Source organism: Marmota flaviventris, chromosome 1, assembly GCF_047511675.1.
Source record: "Marmota flaviventris isolate mMarFla1 chromosome 1, mMarFla1.hap1, whole genome shotgun sequence".
Classification (NCBI taxonomy): Eukaryota; Metazoa; Chordata; class Mammalia; order Rodentia; family Sciuridae; genus Marmota; species Marmota flaviventris.
This window is the reverse complement of record NC_092498.1, coordinates 101,656,808-101,669,550: the sequence shown is the minus strand read 5'-3', so window position 1 is coordinate 101,669,550 and position 12,743 is coordinate 101,656,808. Positions and strand designations below refer to the sequence as shown.

The following is a 12,743-nucleotide window of genomic DNA, read 5'->3' as shown; positions in this document are numbered from 1 at the left end:
GTTGCTAGGATTATAAGTGTGCGCAACCATGCCTGGTCAGATTCTCCCATTAACATTTTACCTCATTTATCATTGTTGTTCATCACTTCTCTTGTGTACTCTTGCATTCTCTCATCTGTGTCTATGTGTGCCTATATACACACACACATAAACACAAAAATATTTTTTTCTTACCATTAGAAACTTCGTCCATTCAGGTTGCTGTAGCAAAATAACATAGACTGTGGGTGGCTTATAAACAACAGAAATTTATTTTTCATAGTTCTGTAGTTTGGGAAGTCCAAGATCAAGGCACCATTTAGTGAGAGCCCATTCCTTATAGTGCATTCTTGCTGTGTCTTCACATGGTGGTAGATGAAACAAGCTCCCTTGGGCTTCTTTTATAAGGGCATTAATCCCATTCATGAGAGCTCTACCTTCATCACCTAATCACCTCCAAAACCCTATCTCCAAATATCAATACGCTGGGGGTAAACTTTTTAACATATGAATTTTGGAATGATACAAACATTCATTCCATAGAGAGAGTAAGTTATATATACCACCTGACTTTTCCCTTAAATCCTTCAGTGTTTCCTAATAATAGAGATACTTTCTTATATAACCACAGTACAGTAACACAACAGTACAGGAACACAACCATATTTCTTTCTTTTTTTTTTTTGTTTGTCTTTGGACCCCAAAATTTCCTTTTCTAGTGCAGGATCTAGTATAGGGTCAGGTATTGTGTTTGGTTTTGTCTCTTTAACTCCCTTTAATCCTGAACATTTCCATAGTCTGTCTTTTGTGACATGCACACTCTGGAATAATACACTTCTCCTCTTTAGCATAAAGTCCCTCATTTTGCATTTGTCCTCATGATTGATCAGAACTTTACCTTCTGGGCCAGAACACTGCAGAGATACTGTGTCACAATAGGGCACGTGAAGTCTCCCTGTCCTCCACATTAAGGTTCATTTTGATCATCCAGAGTATCACCTGAGCTCTCCATTGTGTTTTTTTCTTCCTGGCACCTAATAAACAGTCTAAAAGGAGACATTTTAAGACCAGGCAAATAGCCTGCTCCTCATCAGCATTCTCCTCTTTGAGAGTTAGCATTGGGTATTTGCTCTTGCTTGGACTATCTTAATATAATGTTTGCAAAATGATAGCATTCTGACTACAGCACCCCTTCCATATTTAACATTCTGTTGTGAGCAAGAGCCCTCCATTTATTTGTCTGTTATCTGTATGGACTAATTAATTCCTGTTTTTCAATGGTTTTAAATTAATTACTGTATTCTATTCATGCTCACACTGTCCCCAGTTTGGCCAGGGGAAGCCCCTCTAGTTGGCACCCGAATCCTATACATGCCCCAGAACTTTTCAGAGCACTTGCTTGCTTTCTGAACTAATATACTCAAGTCCTCTTGTTCTTTCCCTGCTAGTCCTGGCATTAGCCAGAATCTCCAGGAAATTGTTGTTTCTTTTGCCATGGAATTAAAGGTACGAGGTGTGTGCATTGCTATTGCAGTGTCTTTGCTTCCTGGCTCATATTGGGGACAGAGCTATGTGTGTGTATACATATTCATATATACATATCTACACATAGAAATATGCATGTACATAAACAGATCTGAGCATCCATGTGAAGTTACAGTTCATACTAGTGCCTCCATTCCATTACACCTCTGTAAGTTTTGTAACTTCTTCTTATATTTATATGTCCTTTCTTCAGTGAAAACCGTGGCTTCTGACAAAATCAACACATATATTTGTTTGCTTATTTCTATGACATACCTAAAATAGGTTATTCATAATGGAAATACAGTTCTTAAGTCTTTATAAAAGAATTCAGGGACTGCTAGTAGTATAGCTCAGTGGTAGAGTACTTGCCTAGCATCTGTGCTTTTGGTGTATAAATTGCCTAGGCTAGTCTTGTTTGATTCCCAGCATCACTTAAAAAAATGTTAGGATCATCCCTCCCTGCCTACACTATTAACTTTTAAGAACATTCCTTTAGATTTCTCTATATATGCCTATAGATAAATACACACAATTTTATTAAATTGTATCATACTAGAATACTATTTTGTAACCTGACTTCCCCTCCTAATTAGTATATCATTAACATCTTTGTTCATCTAAAATCATTTTGCCCACAAAAAGAAATCCACAGGATATTTTGTAATGGCTGCAGAATAAGATCATAATTCTTTGTTATCTGTCTTTGATTTTAAAAAGGCATCCAACTTTTTGCTATTATATATAAAGCTGGCATCAACATCTTTATAACTAAATCTTAATTATTTCCTTAGGATAGAAGTGGAATTACTGGTCAAAGGGTATGTATATTTTTATGTCTTTCTGAATGGCTGTATTTATTCTCTGGCCAGCAGCTTTTGCGAGTGCTGGAGTTTCCAGGCTAATGATTCTTGACTGGGCTGCACATCAGAGTCATAGAGGGCACTTTTAAAAGCAGAGATGCCCAGAACCGGCTCCCAGAGGTTCTGGTTTTGTGGACCTGGGGTATAACCCAGAGTTTGTAGTTTTTAAAAGCTCCCCAAGAGATTTTCATATGCAGCCAATTTGATAGGTGTAAGCCATAGTTCATTATATTAATTATGTTTTTCTTCTGAAATTGTTTCAGACATTCTGATTTGGGAGAGGTGGCCCCAGAAATAAAACCATCAGAGAGACGAACAGCTGTGGCAATTGCAGGTAAAGTTGGACTTGAGCCCACTTTGAAGCAGATGTGTTTTCTTCTGTCCCATTGGGTTTCTGGGTTCCAGTACTTTCCTGGGCTGGGGATCATGGATCTCAAAAATAAATAAGTGTAAGACCTTTATTTTTCCTTTTTATAAGAAGATTGTATCTCAAGGTGTTCTATTCAAGTCTTGTGCCCACTTTTTAGTGGAGATATTGTCTTTGTTATAAAATCGTAAGAGTTCTTTTTTTGTATGTTTAGTATGGGGCTTGATCCCCGGGGTGCTTTATCACTGAGCTGCATCCCAGTCCATTTTATTTTTTATTGTGAGACAGGGTCTCACTAAACTGCCAAGGGTCTCATTAAGTTGCTATGGATGGACTGGAACTTGTGGTTTTCCTGCCTCAGGCTCCCTGAGTCCCTGGGATTACAAGTGTTTGCTACCACTCCCAGCATAAAGAGTTTTTTATATGGATACCTAGATCCTACCAGATATATGATTTACAAATATTTTCTTCTGTTGAGTTGATCATCTTCGTTCCTTCCTTTTTTTTCCTTTTCTTTTCTTCCCCCTATCCCTCATCTTCCTTATTTCCTTCCTTGCCTATGCTGGAGATCAAACCCAGGGCCTCAAACATGCTAGGCTAGCACTGTGCCACTGAGCTACATCCCAAACCCTCTTTTTTATTTATAATGTCCTTTGATGCACAAGTTTTTTTTTTTTTTGTTTTTTCTTCTGTTGCCTGTGCTTTTGGTATATAAGAACCCACTGTCAAATCTAAAATTATGAAGATTTATGTCCATGTCTTTTTCTAAGAGTTTCATGGTTGGGCACTTTTCTTCATTTGTATCATTGATCCATTTTGAATTAATATCTTGTATACAGTGTTAGATAGAGGTGTAACTTTATCCTTATGCATGCAGATACCCATACCTCATTTCTTTTTCTTTCTGTTTTTCTTTTCTTTTCTTTCTTTTTTTTTTTTTTTGTAGTACTAGGAATTAACCCTGACTCTACCAGTCAGCTACATCCCCAGCTCCTTTTCTTATTTTAAGACAGGCTTTTACTAAATTCCATAGGCTAGCCTTGAAGTTGTGACATTCCTGCCTCAGCCTCCCAAGTCACTGAGATTATAGGTGTGTGCCACCAAGCCCAGCTCATACCTCATTCTTTCTTTTTAATTTTTTTTTTTTGTAGTTGTAGATGGATAGCATGCCTTTATTTTGTTTGTTTATTTTTATGTGGTGCTGAGGATCAAACCCAGTACCTCACATGCTAAGCAAGCACTTTACCACTGAGCCACAATCCCAGCTCTCATACCTCATTCTTGATGCTAATAGCTCTAAGGTGTGAAATGATGTCTTAAATTTCTGTTTACTGCCCAATAACAAGTATTCCAAAATTTGATGGAAAACACTATAGAGGGTGCATACCAACTATTGTAATAATTGGTGGGAGGAGATCATTTTGTTTGAGTGAAAATGGCTTTAATTGCCCTATTTTGAGTTCTCCCACTTAGGCTAATAACAGTTCTTAATGGATATAATTTTAATGGTAGGTCTGGCCCACACACTGCCCTGTGCCCATTTGAACTTGGTACTCCTATGGTGTTGGAGTTCAGGCTTACCTCCTCTTGGGCCACACCCTAGTAAGAATTCTAGTAGAGTCCTTGGCTCATGGATCTGAGCCTTGTGGCCTCCCTGTATTTGCTGTGGATTTGTGCTCTTGCTGGGGCCCTGCTTTGTCCCTGCCTGTTTTTTGCATAGTTTGCTTATTTGCCTTCTGCATCTCTGCCTGTGGAACATTAGGTTGTGTCCACCTCTTAGTTCCCTGACTTTGACTACTTTGTGCTCACTTGACTTCTTGTACCTGTTATCTCTCTGAATCCAAATCAGGCTCTCTTCCATCCCTAACCAAGCAAAGCCCTGTTTCCTCTGGGGACTGAAGGTTACTTTTGATTCCAGCTCGGACTACTCTAGAACCTCCAACCCCATCCCTGGCTCTCTAGTGTTTCCCATTCTCTTCTCTAGCCATTTCCATATATGGTATTTTGGATTCTTTGTAAAAAATTTTTCTGATGTTTACTTCACTTTGAGCAAAATAACCTTTTGACTGCTAGACATTGCAGTTTGAGTCAGGGGAACTGTCCTGCATTGTCTCTTATATCTTTGGGCTGTTTAAGAAGCCCTTTCCTTTTTTTCTCTCAGGCCTGTCTCATATTCATTTCCCAGAGACATCATCAAAGAAGACAGTTTGAAATTTTAGAATTTTCTCTTAATTATATGGGAATCATGAGAGAATTGAAAATATCAGAATCTTTTTTTTGATAATAAGTTCTTAAAAATGTAAATTTGGGGACTGAAGATTTAGCTCAGTGGTAGAAGGCTTACCTCACATGCACAAGGACTCGATTTTTTTTAAAGTCTTTTTTTCCTGATATAAATATCTGATAGCATTAATTAAATACATTCTATCATTAAAATATTAGTGTTGATGAATTTAGTGTTATGCTAGAGACACAACTTTTCCTACTCTGCCCTCCCTACCTGGGGATTTGTGCTCTCATATAAATATCACTTTAAGTGATTACAAAGACTCTGATGGAATAAAAATAATGTTGAGCCGGGCATTGTGGCACATGATTGTAATCCTATCTGCTTTGGAGGCTGAGGCAGGAGGATTGCAAGTTTGAGGCTAGCCTGAGCAATTTAGTGAGACCCTTTCTCAAAAATTTTTAAAAAGGGCTGGGGAACTGGGCAGGGTGGCACATAACTTTAATTTCAGTGACCCAGCAGATAAGGCAGGAATTAGAGGCCAGCCTCAGCAACTTAGTCAGATTCTGTTTCAAAAATAAAATAAAAAGGGTTGGGGATATAGCTCAAAGATAGAGGGTTTCTGGATTCCATCCAATACCACAAAAAATTGGGGTTGTAGGAGGTGCTTTGGATATAGTTCAGTGGTGAAGTGCTTGCCTGATATGCCTGAGGCACTGGATTCAGTCCCTAGTACTGCAAAGAAAAATTCCAAAACCTAAAACATTTCTTGAGCATGAGGAACAGTTATCATTGACCACAGTAACCTTACTTGAACTTTGTGTGTGTGTGTCTGTGTGTGGTGCTGGGGATTGAACCTCAGGCATGCTAGGCAAGCAAGCACTGTACCACTGAGCTATACCTCCAGCCCCCTTACTTAAGTGTTTTGATAGAAATGTTCTAACTTGCTGATGAAACTAAATGCCTGTTTTTTGTTTTTTATTTCCCTAGATTTGGAATGGAGAGAAATGGAAGGAGATGACTGCGGGTTCCATTATGGAGGTAGAAACTGTGGGACTTAGCATAGATTGGTTTGGAGAAGGAAAAGGAGGGGAGAAAAGCGAAAAATAACTAGGATTTCATATTTTTAATAATTGAGATACTTTGTTATTTTGGTAAGAAAGAAGGAGAGTTCTGGGTTTAGCTTAAATTACTTTGTGTCAATCAAAGGCACATATTTGATTGACCTTCATTTTTCTTTTCTTTGGTGCTATACTGGGGATTGAACCCAGGAATGTACTAAGCTGTTGTTCTACCACTGAGCCACATTCCTAGCCCTGACACTTTCTTTTTCTTTTCTTTTCTCATAGATGGTACGAATGAGGCTCAGGACAATGACTTCCCAGCAGGTATGCATTTCCTCTTTTTTTTCTAGCTTTCTTTTCTTTTTTTTTTTTTGGTGGGGTGGGTGGGTACCAGGAGTGCTTAACCAGTGAGCCACATCCACAGTCTGTTTTTATTTTTTATTTTGAGACAGAGTCTCACTTGGTTGCTTATAGCCTCGCTAAATTGCTGAGGCTGGCTTTGAACCTGTGATCCTCCTGCCTCAGCCTCCCAAGCCATTGGGTTTATAGGCATATGCCACCACACCCAGCTGTTATAGCTTTCTGATATATTATTGGAGGGGGATATTACCTAGGCTGGTGGTTCCACATCTGTCTGCATCAAATCCTGGGAAGGCAAAGTGCCAGATCTGGGATGCCCTAATCCATTAACCATTTATGGAACATTAGTAATATTGCTGAAAACCAAACCTCTGGGGAGCTCAAACCATGGGGAGTAACTAGCAGTAGTAACCTTCTCCTTCAACACATCCACTTCCATATTTAGCATCTTTGGAGGGGAAGCTCAGGAATCTTTTTGTGTGTGTGGTACTAGGGATTAAGCCCAGGGACCTTGTACAAGCTATGTAAGCTATACCCCGATTCCTTTTTTGAACTTTTGAAATAGGGTGTTGCCAAGTTGTCCAGGATGGCCTTGAATTTGCAATGCTCCTGCTTTAGCCCCCTGAATAGCTGGGATTGTAAGTGTACTACCATGCTTGGCTGGATGGAACCTTTTTTTTTTGGTGGGGGTACTGGGGATGGAACTCAGGGGCACTCAACCACTGAGCCATATCCCCAGGTTTATTTTTTATTTTATTTAGAGACAGGGTCTCACTGAGTTGCTTAGCACCTCACAGTTGCTGAGGTTGGCTTTGATTTTGCAATCTTCCTGCCTCAGCCTCCCAAGCTGCTGGGATTACAGGCATGGGGCACCGGTCCAAGCTGGATGGAATCTTTTATTTATTTATTTATTTTAGTATTTATTTTTTAGTTGTAGTTGGACATAATACCTTTATTTTATTGATTTTTATGTGGTGCTGAGGATCCAACTCAGGGCCTTGCAGAGTGCTAGATGAGCGCTCTACCGCTGAGCCACAACCCCAGCCCTGGAATCTTTTATTAAACAAGTTCCTAAAGTGATTCTAATCTCAGCTAGTCTGGAAACCCTTCAGGTGGTCCAGTAGTTTCACCTGAGTTTGGGAATGCAGGCCCAGAGCTGCCAAACGGCCTGCCAAAGGCCACTGTTTAGGCACAGATGCATAGGAGAATGGGTTGTTTGTTCTGGCTTTTCCCTGTTGCCTTTTACTCCTTGTAACTTAATAAAAACATTTGTTCTTTATATAGATGAAAAATTATGTCCCTGATTTCATCCAGGCAAAACTATGAAACTTGAATAATATCCACGCAGGATATTGCCACAGTGTAACCCTCCCATGCAGTTCCTCTGTTTTTGCAAGTTCCCATGCCACTTGTTCTCTCTGGAGTGGTCTTACAATCACACTGCTGAAGAACTCTGAGCCTTGTGGTCAGTGCTGTGGAGCATTTAGGTCATTTGGGAAAGGTCCTGAATCTGTTACTTGACCTTGGGAAACAATAGAAGGGCTGAATCAACCAGTGCTTTTTCTCTTGGTTTATTTAAGCATATTGCTTCCTCTCAAGAGGAACTGGAGAAAAGTTTGGAGCTTTTATTATATTTATTGTTTTATGCATTAACATTTAAAGTAAAGTGATTATGTGCAGTTCGAACATTGGTAAGATGCCATGCCAGACTCTTGGAGATAGCAATCCTGTCCAGAGCATCTAACTTGTAAGATTTTATATTGTATAGAGTGATATTTGACTATCTGCACAAATAAACAAGTTTTCACTTAGTCTGCACCAGATATTTTACTATGACTAAAAATTACATATTGGTCTCAGATCTGATGCTGATCTATGATTGCTGACTTTCCTTGCTTACTAATATTTTCCTTTAAAATATTATCCAACTTATTTACAAGGAAAAATAACATTAATTAGAAACCAAAGAGTAAATAGTGATTGTGCCCCTGTGGAATCTTCCTGGTGACATTGAGGGAGCACAAGGCTCAGCTTATGTGTGTGGCCAGAAGCACTGGAACAACTCTGGCATGCATTATGGCATGGGAGGTGGGGCCTGCATTCATTACCTAAGGGGCATGTTCTGCTCACTCTAACCAATTAATTTTGAGCTAAGTGTTAGATTTTGGAGATTTCTAGAGAAACCAGAAATTGGTGCTTTTACGTGAACTCTCCCCAGTTTTTAATTGTGACTCTTTTTTTTTTTTCCTTTCTGTTTTCTAATGTTATCACATCTGTGTAGGATGATAGTATTTACCTTGATATTGGGTCCCATCCCCTCCCTGATCTCAGATCAGCTAAACATACCCTGAGCCTCCTGTTTTTGCATCCCACTCCTAGGGACATCCTTTCTAACCCTTTCCTGCTGGACTCTCCCTCTCCAGCTCTACAGTGGCTCTGACTCAGGAATGTAGACTGAGCAGTCATGTCTCCATTTCTTTCCACAGTGGAGAGAAGCAGGCTTCAGGAAATGCTATCCCTGTTGGGACTGGAGACATACCAGATGCAGAAGCTCAGCCTCCAGGACTCTATGCAGATCAGTTTTGACAGTATGAAAAACTGGGCTCCTCAGGTTCCCAAGGACCTGCCCTGGCATTTCCTCAGAAAACTGCAGGCCCTCAATGCTGAAGCCAGGAATACCACCATGGTGCTGGATATGCCTCCAGATGCCCGGCCTGCAGAAAAGGAAAACCAGATGGAGGAGGAGATGATCTACTGGGATCCAGCTGAGGATATCGCTGCTGATGACATCTACTCTTTCTCTGAGTTGCCAACACCCGACACACCAGTGAACCCCCTGGACCTTCTCTGTGCCCTGCTGCTGTCCTCAGACAGCTTTCTGCAGCAGGAGATTGTGCTCAAGATGTCCCTCTGCCAGTTTGCACTCCCACTTGTGTTGCCTGACTCAGAAAACCACTATCACACCTTTCTGCTGTGGGCCCTACGGGCCGTTGTACGGACGTGGTGGTCCCAGCCCCCTCGGGGCCTGGGCAGCCTAAGAGAGGACAGTGTGGTCCTATCCAGGGCACCTACCTTTTCCTTCGTGCGCATGGATGTCAGCAGCAACTCTAAGTCCCAGCTGCTCAATGCCATCCTCAGCCCGGGCCGTAGGCAATGGGACTGCTTCTGGCATCGGGATCTCAACTTGGGCACTAATCCCCGGGAGATTGCAGATGGGTTAGTAGAGATTTCTTGGTTTTTTCCCAGCGGCAGGGATGACCTGGATGTCTTCCCAGAGCCTGTGGCCTTTCTGAACCTGCGAGGTGACATTGGGTCTCACTGGCTGCAGTTTAAACTTTTGACAGAAATCTCCTCGGCTGTGTTTATTCTGACAGACAACATCAGTAAGAAGGAATACAAACTATTATACTCTATGAAGGAGTCAACCACAAAATACTACTTCATTCTGAGTCCCTACCGGGGGAAACGGAACACAAACCTCCGATTCCTGAACAAGCTGATCCCTGTGCTGAAGATAGACCACTCACACGTCCTGGTGAAGGTCAGTAGCACTGACAGCGAGAGCTTTGTGAGGAGGATCAGAGGGATTGTGGGTAGTGTGGTACGGTCCCCCTGCAGGAGGGTGTCTGTGGAAGACATGGCTCATGCAGCCCGGAAGTTGGGCCTCAGAATTGATGAGGACTGTGAGGAGTGTCAGAAGGCAAAGGACCGAATGGAGAGAATCACCAGAAAGATCAAGGACATAGATGCCTACAGGAGGGATGAGCTGAGGCTGCAGGGAGACCCTGGAAGGAAAGCGGCCCAAGTGGAGAGGGAGTTCTGCCAGCTGCAGTGGGCCCCAGACCCACCTGAGAAGCACCGGGCTGAGCTGAGGCGTCGGTTTCTGGAGCTCCGGATGCAGCAGAATGGCCAGGAGCCTACCTCAGGGGTACAAGAGTTCATTGCTGGGATCAGCAGCCCCTCTCCGGGTGAGAGACAATACTTCCTGAGGTGGATGGAGTGGGGGCTGGCTCGGGTAGGCCAGCCACGGCTGAGACAGCCCCCAGAGACTCTTCTCACTCTGAGACCAAAACTCAGCGGGTCCTCAGACTTGAGTGAACCACTCTGGCCTGAGCCTCTTGGGGTAGAGCATTTCCTGCGTGAGATGGGGCAATTCTATGAGGCAGAGAGCTGCCTGGTGGAGGCAGGGAGGCTGCCAGCTGGCCAGAGGCGCTTTGCCCACTTCCCAGGCCTAGCTGTAGAGCTGCTGCTGCTGGGGCTGCCCCTGGAATTGGTGGATGGGGGAACCCTGAGCATCCCTGTTCGCTGGGTCACAGGGCTCCTCAAGGAGCTGCACATCCGCCTGGACAGGAGGTCTCGGCTGGTAGTTCTATCTGCCCTGGGGATACCAGGCACAGGGAAATCCATGCTTCTCAACACCATGTTTGGCCTGCGATTTGCTACTGGGAGGATCTGCAGTCCCCGGGGGGCCTTCATGCAGCTCATCACAGTGGCTGAGGGCTTCAGCCAGGACCTGGGCTGTGACCACATCCTTGTGATAGACTCTGGGGGGCTGATCAGTGGGGCTTTGACCTCAGCTGGGGACAGGTTTGAGCTGGAGGCTTCACTGGCCACTCTGCTAATGGGGTTGAGTAATGTTACTGTGGTCAGTTTAGCTGAAACGAGGGACATTCCACCAGCTATTCTGCATGCATTTCTGAGGTTGGAAAAAACAGGACACATGCCCAGCTATCAGTTTGTGTACCAGAACCTTCATGACATGCCTGTCCCCAGCCCCAAGCCAAGAGAGAGGAGGCAGCTCTTGGAACCACCCAGTGACCTGAACAGAGCTGCTGCCCAGATGGAGAAGCAAGGTGGTGGCTTCCGGACACTGGCGGGCCTAGCCTTCTGCGACCCTGAGAGGCAGCATGTCTGGCATGTCCCAGGACTGTGGCATGGAGCACCACCCATGGCTGCTGTGAGCCTTGGGTATAGTGAGGCCATTTTTGAATTGAAGAGATGCCTGCTAGAAAACATCAGAAATGGCCTGTCCAACCAAAACAAAAACATCCAGCAGCTCATTGAGCTGGTGCGGCGGCTGTGAGTGTTCAGGTGTTGGGGCTGCTATGGTGGCCTATTCTGATGGGGTCTAGCAGGCTGTGCCCAGGCACCTGAGAAGCGGCTGGTGCCTACTGCACATGAGAAGGAAGACCAGTAAAAGACGGGGGTAGGGGTCTCCTAACAGTGTTAAGAAAAGAGATAACCTCACAGACCAGCTCAGAGATGTCACTGGGGAAATCAGAGGCCCTGGGTGGGATGACACAAGCAGTAATTTGATCTTTCCTGAATCCTGTCAAGGTTCCTGAGGGTTGGTCCTATAGACAGCTACTCCTTCATTGGCCCCTGGAGTTCGGAACAGCTTCCTCAGTCACTGTAGGCCCCAGCAGGCAGGGACATCCAGTTGAGGTTAGGAGTTGTCCTGAGGAAGCATAGGGGAGGTCTTGCTTCCACCCAACCTAAGGGTTGTGGACCAGCATTTGAGGTTTTGGTGATGTGATCCTGCCCATGTGTGGAAGACACTGCCATGGCACCAGATATGTGGACTGATCTGTGAAGCCTTCCCTGACCCTTGCCCCCAGGAAGCGTTCATCAGAAACCCTGTTGTGTCCCAGCACTTTTGTCATACCTCTGCCTCAACATTTCATGGCGTATTGTCACTCATGTGTTTACTGTCTGCCCCCAGACTGTGAGCTCCTTGAGGGCAGGGACAGAACATCCAGCTCTGTATCCCCAGGGTCTGGCACACTGTAGGCACTTAATAAATGTTTGTCGAATGAATGAATGCTCACATGATAGTAGTGCACAGGTTCTGCCTCTCTGTACCTTCACTGTTCTGTGTGCTCAGAGAGGATGCAACAACTGCCTAAGGAGAGCTCTGGAGAACTACATGACAAATGTGAAATTGTTCCCTTTCTTTAAGCAAAGAGCAATTCTGGCTGTTAACTAAGAAAGGAATTAAGTGCTTTCACAAGCACTTAGGTAATTCCATCTTTGCCCCATTTTATAGGTGATGGAGGAAGCCCCAGACTGTACACCTACATGGCAGAACACAAAGGAACCAGTGGTGTACTCATCCATTGGCTCTTCCTAACCTCCACAATATCTAAGGATCCCTGAGCCACCAGGGCAAGCCAGCCTGACCCTTATGGTGTCCTCTCCACATCTTTCCCTGCCCCACTTAGCCACCATTTAGGCCTGATACTTGACCAGAGACCTTGGACTCCTGCCCTGTTGATCCTCCAGCTGGAATCCTACCCTGTTTCTTGTCCTTTTACCAGACTCAGCAAAGGTGCCCTCAGCTCCAGGGCTTCTGGTCTGGA

At 43.8% G+C, this 12,743-nt stretch overlaps 1 protein-coding gene across 6 annotated transcripts in view; it reads left to right on the top strand.

The window, feature by feature from the left end:
* The window catches only part of Urgcp (upregulator of cell proliferation), a 45,254-nt gene extending 33,053 nt beyond the window's left edge, over positions 1 to 12,201 (top strand). For 3 of the 6 annotated variants that reach the window (XM_071614258.1, XM_071614262.1, XM_027938351.2), the window contains 5 exons: positions 2,298 to 2,324; positions 2,630 to 2,700; positions 5,951 to 6,001; positions 6,310 to 6,348; positions 8,871 to 12,201. In XM_071614258.1, coding sequence (XP_071470359.1) covers positions 5,968 to 6,001; positions 6,310 to 6,348; positions 8,871 to 11,467 — 2,670 coding nt within the window. In that variant the 5' untranslated portion in view covers positions 2,298 to 2,324; positions 2,630 to 2,700; positions 5,951 to 5,967 and the 3' untranslated portion in view covers positions 11,468 to 12,201. The remainder of the gene's footprint in view (positions 1 to 2,297; positions 2,325 to 2,629; positions 2,701 to 5,950; positions 6,002 to 6,309; positions 6,349 to 8,870) is intronic. The other 3 variants (XM_027938352.2, XM_071614254.1, XM_071614242.1) reach the window with 2 other exon arrangements.
* Positions 12,202 to 12,743: the final 542 nt, after the last annotated feature.